General features: G+C 43.3%; 1 protein-coding gene across 2 annotated transcripts in view; it reads right to left on the bottom strand.

Moving 5' to 3' along the window:
- cyyr1 (cysteine/tyrosine-rich 1) overlaps positions 1-12,581 on the bottom strand; it is a 55,619-nt gene extending 43,038 nt beyond the window's left edge. For both annotated transcript variants that reach the window (XM_073044840.1, XM_073044841.1), the window contains exons 1-2: positions 12,186-12,581; positions 10,568-10,670 (exon numbers count right to left, since the gene is read on the bottom strand). In XM_073044840.1, coding sequence (XP_072900941.1) covers positions 10,568-10,670; positions 12,186-12,249 — 167 coding nt within the window. In that variant the 5' untranslated portion in view covers positions 12,250-12,581. The remainder of the gene's footprint in view (positions 1-10,567; positions 10,671-12,185) is intronic.
- Positions 12,582-12,943: the final 362 nt, after the last annotated feature.

Raw genomic sequence — 12,943 nt, 5'->3', positions numbered from 1 at the left:
TACTCAGAAAAACAAGTACTGAAGACCACAAAGAGAATACTTCATTTAACACGTGCAATGAAAGATAATTTGTTTATTTATTCATTCAGAGATACAGTGAGGAACAGGCCCTTCCAGCCCATCGAGCCATGCCATACAGCAGCCAACTCATTTAAACCTTGCCTAATCACAGGACAATTTACAGTGAACAATTAAGCTACCACCAATCACGTCTTTGGACTGTGGGAGGAAACTGGAACACCAAGGGAAAACCCACGTGCTCACAGGAAGGATGTACGATCTCCTTACAGAGGACTCCAGAACTGAACGCCAAGCTCTTTTGCCCGAGCTGCAGTAGCATCGCACTAAAGGCAATGTTACCATGATGTCATTAACCATGGCCATGAGGTGTTAGCACTCTGAAGAACACACGACTCCAACTTTATCCCATTTTGCAGAACAGATTGGAGTTTAAAGCAGTAGTGAAAGTGATACCACCCATCACTGACAGTGAAAGAGGAGACAGAGTGAAGATTCATAGAGATCTTTGCACATTGGCCTTCTTAGATCAGGGCATTGAGTAGAGGAGTTAGACGTTATGCTGAAGTTATATAAGGTGCTGGCAAAGCCTAATCTTTTGGATTGTGTGCAGTTCTAGTCACCTTCCTACAGGGAAGATATCAGTAAACTTGAAAGTGAGCAGGGAAAATTTACAAGGATGTTGCTGAGACTTGAGGATCTGATCTTTAGGGAAAGGTCTTTATTCTCTGGAGTGTAGGAGAATGAGGAGAGATCTCATACAGGTATAAGTTGCATTAGTGGTGAGGACCATGAAGTTATGGTCAAGGGAGGCAGAGGAACGCTAACAGGATTGCTTTGAATCAGCAGACTGGAGAATTTTCAAGAATTCATCTTCGAATCTAAATGAATACGCCACAGTTATCACCAATTTCATCAATATATAGATCACTGTGTGCCTTCGACAACATACTGAACATAGCCAAATTAAAAGCTGTGGATGAACCAGGAGATTCATTATCTGCTCAAAGGCTGGGGCTCTGGCATTCAGGACTGGTGATCCAGACTAGACAAGACTAGGCATGACCTACGGATGGTTATTTTAAGAGTGAATAAAAATTTTTTGATTGAAGTTAGAGATGGAATCGTATTCGCATCATCTCTGGCAGGATTTGTAGGCCATAAATTCCTCCAAAGTGAAACCTAGAACATGAATAACTTACACTTCACTCAAATAGTACAATGTTGACTGAACGTAGAAATCTACAGCACATTACAGGCCCTTCAGCCCACAATGTTGTGCTGACCATGTAACCTAGCCTAGAAACTGCCTAGAATCATGCTACTGCATTGCCCTCTATTTTTCTAAACTCCATATCTAATAGTCTCTTAAAATACCCTGTTGTATCTACTTACACCACCTTTGCTGGAAGTGCATTCCACGCACCCACCATTGTGTGATTTCCCGGATGGTAGCAGCTGGAACAGTTTGTGGTTGGGGTCACTTGGGTCCCCAATGATCCTTAGGGTCCTTTTTACACACCTGTCTTTGTAAGTGTCCTGAATCATGGGAAGTTCACAACTACAGATGCGCTGGGCTGTCCGCACCACTCTCTGCAGAGTCCTGCAATTAAGGGAGGTACAGTTCCCATAGCAGTCAGGATGCTCTCAATTGTGCCCCTGTAGAAAGTTCTTAGGATTTGGGCCCAATCAAAACTTCAACTGTCTGAGGTGAAAGAGGCACTGTTGTGTCTTTTTCATCACACAGCTGGTGTGCACAGACCGCGTGAGGTCCTCAGTGATGTGGATATCGAGAAACTTAAAGTTGTTTACCCTCTCAACCACACATTCATTGACGTCAACAGGGGTTAGCCTGTCTCCATTCCTCCTGTAGTCCACAACCAGCTCCTTTGTTTTTATGACATTTGAGGGAGAGGTTGTTTTCTTGACACCACTGTGTCAGAGAGTTTATTATAGACTGTCCACACGTTGGAAACATCTGCGTACCTCAGCCTCAGATGACCAGGTTGTAGTGGTGGCTTTCCTTGGAGGCTCAGAGTTAGCGACATCAAACTGAGCGTAAAAGCGATTGAGCTCATCTGGGAGAGAGGCCGCAATGTTGGCGGCACCACAACATATGGCTTTGAAGTCTGCGATGGTATGCAACCCTCGCCACAAGTCACGTGTGCTACTCGTTGTGAGTCTTGCCCCTGTATTGTTGTTTCGCAGCCTTGACTGCTTTGCGCAGATCGTAGCTGCTTTTCTTGAGCTCCAGCTGATTGCTGGCAATGATCGCTCTATGTCGCGCGGTAAGTGTTGCACGCACGGAGCCATCGATCCAGGGTTTCTGGTTCGGGAAGACCCTGACCTACTTCTGGGGAACAACATTAACGATGCATCTCTGGAAGAAGCACGTGACTCCATCCATGAACTCAGAGACATTCTCATCATGGAGGACATTCCAGTCAGTGTCAATGAAGCAGTCCTGCAGCATGGAGACCAACAGTGGACGGTTTTAACTATGGCTGCCTCTGGTTTCAGCTTCAACTAACAACTTGCTGTTTTGAACGTACTTTTTATTCAGAGTTTCTCCAAATCGAGAATCGGCAGCAAAATCTACCCACCCCCTATATTATATATATATATATATAAATAAAGTGACGGACAGAGACAGAGGGACCTGTGCGAATCCCTGCAGCATCTAGTGACCTTGTGATCTCTGTCTCAGACACCAACGTCAGCATATCTTTCTTGACGGTAGACCTTTGCAAGGCATCAGGCCCCGATGGTGATGGTGGGAGTGTTCAAGGATATCTTCAGTCTCTCAGTGCTGAAGTCAGGTTCCTACCTGCTTTAAACGGGCACAATCAAATCAGTGCCCAAGGAGAGCTGCCTCAATGACTGTTGCCCTGTCGCACCTATCTCTTGTGATGAAGTGCTTTGAGAGGTTGGTCATGGCCAGAAGCAACTCCTGCCTCAGCAGGGACATGGATCCACTGCAATTTGCCTATCACCTCAATAGGTTACAACAGATGCAATCTCACAGGCTCTCCACTCGGCCCTAGACCACCTGGACAATCGCAATACCCATGTCAGGCTGCTGTTTATTGCCAATAGCTCAGCATTCAACACAATCATACTCTCAGTTCTAATCAACAAGCTCCAAAACCTGTGCCTCTGTACCTTGCTCTGCAAGTGGATCCTTGACTTGCTGATTTGAAATAACAGCGGCTTCTCACTGACAATTAACACAGGCGCACCACAAGGATATATACCTAGCCCACTGATCTACTCTCTCCACCCATGACTATGTGGCTAGGCACAGCTCAAACACCATCTTTCAATCAGCCTATGACACAAGTATTCTTGGCAGAGTTTTAGATCGTGATGAGGAAGTGTACAGGAGCAAGAGAGATCAGCTGGTCGAGCGGTGTTGCAACAACAACCTTGCACTCAACATCAGTAAGACTGTGAACATACACCAGTCTTCATTGGGGAAAAATCGACAGTGTAAAGGAAGAGCAAATCCAAGTTCCTGGGTGTTAACATCTCTGAAGATCTATCCTGGGCCCAACATATTAGTGCAATCACAAAGAACGCACGACAGCCATTATATTTCAATAGGACTTCGAGGAGACTTGGTATGTAACTAAAGACTCTCGTAAATTTCTAAAGATGTACCATTCTAATTGAGTGTGTCAATATCCGAGGAGGAAGAGCTACTGCACTGGATTGGTAAAAGCTGCAGAAGATTGTGGAGTCATCCAGCTCCACCACGGGCACTAGTCTCCACGGCATCGAGGACATCTTCAGAAGATGTCACTAAAAGGTGGCATCTGGCATTAAAGATCCCCATCACACAAGACATGCCCTCTTCTCATTACTGCTATCAAGGAGGTACAAGAGCCTGAAGAAATAACATTTTGGGAACAGCTTTTCCCTCCACTGCCATCAGATTTCTGATGGACAATGAAGCCATGTATAGATATTTTATTCTGAATTGCTTTGTACTGCTGCCACAGAACACCAATTTCACGAACTATGCCAGTAATATTAATTCCGATTCTATAATCCTTTCTCCCTCAGGTTGGGTGAAACTAGAATTGAAGGTCATAAGTTTAAGGTGAAATGTGAAATACTTAAGGGGAATCTGAGGGGGAGCTTCTTCACTCAGAGGGTGGAGAGAATGTGGAGTGAACCGCTATGGGAAGTGGTACTCCAGATGTGAGTTTGATCTGGATAGGTGCATGGATAAGAAGCGTGTTGAGGGCTACGGTCCAGTTGCAAATAGATGGGACTAGGCAGAAGACCAGGCAGGCATAGACTAGATGGGCTGAAGGGCCTGTTTCTATGCTTCAGTACTTTAATACTCTATGTCTGTGAAAAGGATTTATGGGCATACACAAGCAAGTTTCCCTACTGCAAGACTGAATGATTCTGTGACTCTAAATCAGGGATGGCCAACCTACGGCGCATGCGCCAAAAGTGGGCAATGAACAGTGGGAAAATGAGTTCTTATTTATAGCGGGTCTGTCAGGAGAACCATTGTACATTGATTGTGAAAGCACTTTCTCACATAATAGAAGACATGATCTTAATACACTATAAAACACAACATCAGACCGAAATAGAAGGAAAACTGAAGCTAGTGCTTGGGTCTGAGTTACGGAAAGAATACAGTATGTGATTAAGAAAAAGGAAGAAATCAAAAGAGGACAAAATATATTTGTTAGAAGTCTCATTAAGGTAAGTAATGTTTATCTTGTTTTTATATTAAATCAATATATCATGTAAAAATGCTAAATGTCTATATTAACATATTGTTACAAGAATTGAATGGAGATACAAGAGTTGTATGGCGCATCCGAACTCGTGCGTGAAAAATTTGACACATAGAATGTAAAAGGTTGGTCACCCCTGCTCTAAATGGCTGTTCGGGACTACAGGGGATTTCTGGCATCACAAGTTGAGACGCAAATAATGTTAAAGAATTATTATACAAAAGAAAAGTTAAAAAAAAAATCTTTTAATGCAACTTTTTATTCTTCTTATGATAAGTGAAATAAAGATTGTAACATGCAAAATGCCAAAGGTAACCTTTAAAAGATGAAGTAAAAGGAATTTTTGACTAAAAACCAGGGAATTTTGAAATTATGATCTGGGAATAAATCACCAGGTTATATGATCAAACTCAGATGGATTATTAAGCAGTATTTATGGTTTATTGTGCTGTAGAATAACTCAATGAAAACTCATTCAGTGAAGTGTAACACACACAAAATGCTGGAGAAATTCAGCAGGTCAGGTAGCACCTATAGAAGAGAATAATGAGTCAGCGTTTCTGGCTGACAGGTGACAGAGGAGACCAGGTGAGGGGAGAGGGGGCTGAAGTGAGAAGCTGGCTGGTGATGTGGAAAAGATAATGGGCTAGATAGGAAGGAATCTGATAGGAGAGGAGAAATTACCATGTGAGAAAGGGAAGGAGGAGGGACACCAGAGGGAGGCATGTAGAAGAGAAGGAGAAAGTTTAACCAGAATGGGAGAGAATGGGGATGGGGAGGGGGAGGGGGGGGGAAAAGAGATTACTTGAAGTTAGAGAAATTCATGCTCATGCTGACAAGTTGGAGGCAACCCAGACAGAATATGAGATGTTGCTCCTCCACCCTGAGAGTGACCTTATCATGGCAGAAGGGGAGGCCATTGATCAACATGTCAGAATGGGACTGAGGCATGTACCGTAATTAAAATAGTTGGTTACTAGGAAATCCAGTCTGTTGCAGGTGAAGCAAAAGTGCTCGACACTTTGTGGGTTTGTTTACAGAACAGGATTTGAAAGTTCACTGATTTCTTCTGACCACACAAGAATTTGCAATTGTAATCCCTGCAGAGATCAGGCTGCAGTGATTACCAGACCCATGTTTAACTGCACTTTGAGTAATACTAGGAATTGTTATCAGTTATACAGTTGAGCCATTAATAGCATCACCACTATTCCTACCATAGATTCCAGATGCCGGTTGCCAAATTTTGATTGTTGGCAGACCAACCACCTAGGAAATTTACTTATGCAACCCTCTCACCCTAAGCTCATTGAGAGTTAACTATTACAGTGAATACAAGCTAACAGCAACATAGCTTGTCAATGCATGGGGAACAATGATGAGATGACCATTTCCAATAAATAAGCACATCTAGGGCAAATGTGATTTGGGTAAATACAAACATAAAAGTTTGAATGTTCCTTTAAGGGAATTGGAGGTTATCACGTGTTGGAACACTGTCACACCGATGCAAGTTTAACGTCGCCAGCAAGTAATAATCTCGCTCGCACCAGTATAAGCTTAGACTAAAATTGTATTGACACAATATTTTAAGCTATAGCAAGCATAATAAAGAGAAGAGCCCATTATACATATATTAACATATAGTGTGCACATAATGATTGGAGCTTGTTTGCTTTACTTTGTTTACTTATAGTACTAAATAGTTTTGCCTTAAAAAGCAGACCAAGCGAAACATAAATGAATAAATACCCAAGCAACATCAAAGGCCAAGTTTTTATGTATATCTAAGGCAGAGGTTGATAGATTGTTGATTGGTCAGGGCATGATGGGATATGGGGAGAAGGCAGGAGATTGGGGCTGAGAGGGCAAATAGATCAACCATGATGAAATGGCATGATGAGAAGACACAATGGTCCTAACAGCCTAATTCTTCTCCTATATCTTATGGTCTTAATTAAATGTTATCTGTACATTCTCCGTGAGACCAAAGTCTGCATGAGGATTTTCCAACAGCAATATCTGTCCTTCTAAATGGGGTCTGTGAGCATTTCCATTTTCCTTTCCATTTCCCCTTCCCCCTCCAAAACTCCTGCACTCTCTCCAGAAAATAACTAACCCCAATCTGTGCCATCTTAATGGTCAAATGTTAACAATATGCCATTGACTAATTCAACAAGCTTAACTTATCAATTAACTGAATTACTTGATTGTATAATGTAATTAAAGGAACACATTGCATTTTGAAAAAATCTGCAGAAAATAAAATACCCAACAGTACAACTGTATTAATAAAAAAAAAGCATGGTCATAAACCAGGCATATTCCACTTACTTGTTGCCTGTTAGGCCACTGCCATTCAAGGCAGCAGTGAAGGTCTTCCATCTCTGGTGGTGTTCAGGGCTTCCTTCATTGTGTCAGTAGCTTCCCCTCAGTTTTCACTACTGCCAGTCATGCAAGTCCCAGCTGAAGACTCTGGAATACCCTTGCACACAGATGTAGAAGGATCTTTCTATTAGATGCTGCCTGACCTGCAGAGTTTCTCCAGCATTTTGTGCATCTCACTTAGGATTTTTCTTTGCTGTTTCCATTACAACTTTATCAGTCAGGAATGTTAGGCCTAAGCTGAACCCCTGAACCTGGAGCACTGGTGGACCACCCTTAGTTTGGCCTCTACTTGTTTGTTATGGGTGACCCTACCAAGAGCCAAAGTAGAAAGCCCTGACTCCAGCCAACATACTGTAGCTCTCCAGGTCACTGAGACACAAGCCTCCAAACCACAAGATTGTGATCGTCTTGAAGGAGAACCAAGGAAACATTACAAATAATCCCACACCATTCTGCTTGGTGCTGCTATTCACCAACAACAGACACTTCACCACATGATAATGTGGTAAATTGGATCAGCAAATTTGTTGATGATACAAAGATTGGAGGTGTAGTGGACAGTGAGGAATGTTTTCAAAGCTTACAGAGGGATTTGGACCAGCTGGAAAAATGGGCTGAAAAATGGCAGATGGAGTTTAATACAGACAAGTGTGAGGTACTGCACTTTGGAAGGAAAAAACAAGGTAGAACATACAAGGTAAATGGTAGGGCACTGAGGAGTGCTGTAGAATAGAGGGATCTGGGAATACAGATACAAAATTCCCTACAAGTGGTGTCACAGGTAGATAGGGTAGTAAAGAGAGCTTTCAGTACATTGGCCTTTATAAATCAAAGTATTGAGTATAAGAGTTGGAATGTTATGGTGAGATTGTATAAGGCATTGGGAAGGCTGAATTTGGAGTATTGTGTGCAGTTTTGGCCACTGAATTACAGGAAGGATATTAATAAGGTTGAAAGAGTGCAGAGAAAGTTTACAAGGATGTTGCCTGGACTTGAGAAACTGAGTTACAGAGAAAGGTTGAATAGGTTAGGACTTTATTCCCTGGAGCGTAGAAGAATGAGAGGAGATTTGATACAGGTATATAAAATTATGATGGGTATAGATAGAGTGAATGCAAGCAGGCTTTTTCAACTGAGGCTAGGGGAGAAAAAAACTAGAGAACTGAGTTAAGGGTGAAGGGGGAAAAGTTTAAAGGGAACATTGGGGGGGGGTTTCTTCACACAGAGAGTGGTGGGATTGTGGAATGAGCTGCCAGATGAAGTGGTAAATGCGGGCTCACTTTTAACATTTAAGAAAAACTTGGACAGGTACATGGATGAGAGGTGTATGGAGGGATATAGGCCAGGTGCAGGTCAGTGGGATTAGGCAGAAAAATGGTTTGGCACAGCCAAGAAGGGCCAAAAGGCCAGTTTCTGTGCTGTAATGTTCTATGGTTCTAACTACAACTGCACATTGCTCAAATTAGAACCCAAGCATTCTCAAAAGCACCAAATGTACCAATCAATCAGAATAGATTTTTGCTTCTGCTTATCACTATCACTGATATCATGTGATTTCATTAGGATAGGTTGAGTACCCCATATACGAAATTCAAAAATCCAAAACCTTCCAAAGTCTAAAATTTTTCCGAGCACTGACATGACGTCACAAATGGAAAATTCCACAGGGCGCTGAGAAGGTTTCTGGGCCATGCACAGGTCACAGACCATTCTGAGATGTGACCTCACATATGTAATAAACATTAGTTAATGAAAAATTAAAAAAAACTCTGCATAAAGTAAAAAATTAAGATCTCGATCGTGTATTTTGGTTAAGGGATACTTAACCTGTACTTTTCTCCAAGAGGACCACAACCTTGTCGTAGGGTTTGGAGGCTTGCATGACTCAATGACATGGAGAGCTGTGTTGGCTAGAATCAGGGCTTTACACTTTGGCTCTTGGTAGGATTACCCATGCCAAACAGGTCAAAGGGTAGAGGCCAACCTAAGAATGGTCCATCGGTCCTCCAGGTTTGGGGTTTCAGCTAAGGGCTAACAACCCTGACTGGTCAAAAAAAAATTGTTACGGAAACAGCACTGAAGAATTCTTCTACATTTGAGTCCAGCAGTATTCCTGAGTATTCACATAGGACTTACATGTGGACATCAGTGAAAACTGCGAGGAATCTGCTGACATGTTGTAGGAAGGCCTGGACACCACCAGGGATGGAGAACCCTCATTGCTGCCCTAAACTCCAGCAGCGTAACGGGCAGTAAGAAAGTAACCTGTACTTTAAAACAAATCAAAGTAAAATAACTGGATTCAGAGTCATTAAGACTCAGATGAAAGCAGAGGATAATAAATCAGCATTTTGATAAGGCAAAATAATAAACTACTGGAGGGTTTGAGTGCTGAACAATTTGCTTTTTGTTTCAAATTCCAGCATCTACATTAACAACTGTTCATATCAGCATATTGGTTACACATGGCAGTCACATAAAGCCACAGGGCGAATCCCAATGAGAAGCCCGCACAAAAGGCTGTTGGAACTCAGCAACTCAGGCAGCATCAATGGTGATAAACAATCACTATTTCAGGCCGGGACCTTCATCAGGACTGGAAAGGAAAGGAGGCACAGAAGCCAGATAAAGAATTTAATCTATTTTAGTTAGTGCTCCTCTACATCAGTGAGACCTGACGCAGACTGGAGGATGCGCTTTGTCAAGCACTTCCGCTGTCTGCTGCCAAACGCAGGATCTCTTGGTGGTCACCCATTTCAATTTGACTTCCCATTCTCATTCTGACATGTCTGCCCATGGCCTCTACTGCCACGATGAGGCCATTCTCAGGTTGGATGAGCAACGCCTCATATTCCGTCTGGGTGGTCTCCAACTTGATATAGTGAACATCGATTTCTCCAACTTCTGGTAATGTCTTTCCAGTCCCTCCTCTCTTTATCCACTCCCCATTCTGCTTACCCTCTTTCCCTTTCTCTTCTTTTCACCTGCCTGACTTCAGGCCTCTGGTTCTCCTCCTTCCAACCTTTCTTCCATGATTCACTGTCCTATCAGATTCCCCCTACTTCAGTCTTTTTTCTTGACAACCTATCCCCTCCCTGCTTCTCACATCATCACCCATCCTCCTCCCACCTACCTTCCCTCTCACCTATCACCTGCCAGCTTGTACTCCTCCCCCTCCCCACCTTTTTATCTTGGTTTCTGCCCCCTTCCTTTCCAGTCCTGATGAAGGGTCTCAGTCTGAAATATTGACTGTTTATTCCCCTCCGTAGATGCTGCCTGACTTGCTGAGTTCCTCCAGCATTTTGTGTGCAGTGCTCTGGTCTTCCAGCATCTGCAGAATCTCTTGTGCTTAAGAAATCAATGTCATCCTTTGATCAACTTTATGAACTGGTCACACTTACGAAAGGGCACTTCCAATGTAGGCATAGTACGAGCAGCAGTATGCAGGGGAACCTCTGCAGCAGTAGGAAGATATGCAGTCTTCACATTGTGTACAACAATATGCTGGTGACAAAAGGAAACATTATTAAAACACAACGCTCAGTGGCCACTTTATTAGACAAACCTGTATACCTGCTCATTAATGCAAATATCTAATTAGCCAATCATGTGGCAGCAACTCAGTGCATAAAAGCATGCAGACACAGTCAAGATATTCAGTTGTTGTTCAGACCAAATGTCAGAATGGGGAAGAAATGTGATCTAATTGACTTTAACCGTGGAATGATGGTTGGTGCCAGATGGGGATGGTTTGAGTATCTCAGAAACTGCTGAGTTCCCGGGATTTTCACACACAAGTCACTAGAATTTAAAGAGAAGGGCGTGAAAAACAAAAAAGGCCAGCGAGCAGCAATTCTGTGGGCAAAAAAAAAATGCTTTTATAATGAGAGAAGTCAGGGGAGAATGGCCGGATTGGTTGAAGCTGACAGGAAAAGGACTGTAACTCAAATAACCACGTGCTACAGCAGCAGAAGATCACAAACATACATGGACCCAGCTTGCTGACACTATCATAGCATTACACTAATCACCATGCTACCTTGTCAGCTTTACGCTGCCTGACCTGCTGAGTTCCTCCAGCACTTTGTGTGTATTGCCCTGGATTTCCAGAATCTGCAGAGTGCCTTGTGTTTATTCCATTAACCAACTTGCTTCCCACTCCACTATCCTTCAATATCACTCATGGCCTCTGTATTGCTTCTCCCTGTCGATTCCCAGGACTCTATTTTCCTCTTTCATTTGAATCATCACTCAGCGTCAGTCTATTTAGATATCACATTGCTTATAATATAAGCTGGGTTCAATTCCCACCGCTGCCTGTAAGGCGTTTGTACGCTCTCCTGTGACTGCGTGGGTTTCCTCCGGGCGCTCCGGTTTCCTCCCACATTTCAAAGAGGTACCGATTGGTAGGTTAATTGGTCATTGTAAACTGTCCCGTGATTAGGCTAGGACTAAACCGGGGGATTGCTGTGTAGTGTGGCTCGAGGGGCCAGTTCCACACTATATCCCAATAAGTAAGTACATCAATCAATCGCCACTCCCTGGTCTGAAACTTTCCAAACAGCTTTCCTGAGCAACACACACAAAATGTTGGAGGAACTCAGCAAATCAGGCAGTGTCTGTGGAGGGGAATAAACCATCAACGTTTCAAGCAGAGACCCTTCATCAGAATTGGAAAGGAAGGGGGGGCGGACCGGGGAGTACAAACTGGAAGGTGATGGGTGAGGCCAGGTGAGGGGCGGGGGGGGGTAGTGATGAGGTGAGAAGCTGCGAGGTGATAGGTGGAAAAGGTAAAGTGCTGTAGAAGGAGGAATCTGAGAGGAGAGGAGGCTGGACCCAGGGAGAAAGGGGTCGAGGAGGGCCAGTGAGGCGAAGAGGGAAGATGGGAGACAAAATGGGGAATAGTAAAAGAGACAAGATGGAACGTAGTACTCTCCTTTTTACGCAGAATAATTTCAGGTTAACACGATTAAATAAAACATACAGTACAATGATTTAAAAACGCGGCTTGCTTCGCACCCTGAAATACACTGAAGAGACAAGCGAGGAAGTAACTGATTCTGCAACTTCTCAAGACGTCCATCCAGGGAGAACTGCAAACTCCTTTCCTTCCAGGTCTAAAATAAAAGTTACTGAGCTGGTACAGCAAGTCGGGCGTCCCAGCGCACACTTCCAGCAGATGTTCTCTTTACAAATCCTATCTGAGACTCACAAGACTGTCTAACCCCTAGGGCTGATCATCGCTTCCTCCGTAGCCAACCGCGGCGACCGCCTTTAAAGTTGTTGTTCCCCCCCGCCCCAATTTGCTTATTGACGAGTTCGGTTTGCTATAAACCGTGTTCCCCACGCCGGTTTCCTTTACGCCTTTGTTAACCCAATGGTCTCCGTGTCTCGGGATTACAAGCGAGCAAATGTGTCGTCTTCTCAGGTTACAGCGCCGTGGGTGAGGGGGCGCAGGTTGGCGTTTGGCGCCGCTTATTCAAACCAACGCAATCGGAAAAGGAGAGAAAAATAAACTTAGAACGTTATACTCAGCGGAAAATTATTTAAATACTTCGCTTCTCCCACACCCAGTCTTAAATTTTCCTGGTATCTTGTGTGGAAGCTTTTCCTAAATTCAAAAATGTATGTCCTAGACAAAAAAAATGTATAAAAGTAATATTGACTTTCTATCAATGTTCAAGTTCAGCAGGTATATCAATAAACTTGGTAAATTGGTAAATTGCCAGGACTTAAGAACTTTTTAAAAGCTATTATTAATGCTTTTTGAGATAGTG

This window comes from Hemitrygon akajei, chromosome 5, assembly GCF_048418815.1.
Source record: "Hemitrygon akajei chromosome 5, sHemAka1.3, whole genome shotgun sequence".
Classification (NCBI taxonomy): domain Eukaryota; kingdom Metazoa; phylum Chordata; class Chondrichthyes; order Myliobatiformes; family Dasyatidae; genus Hemitrygon; species Hemitrygon akajei.
This window is presented reverse-complemented; position numbering and strand designations above follow the sequence as displayed.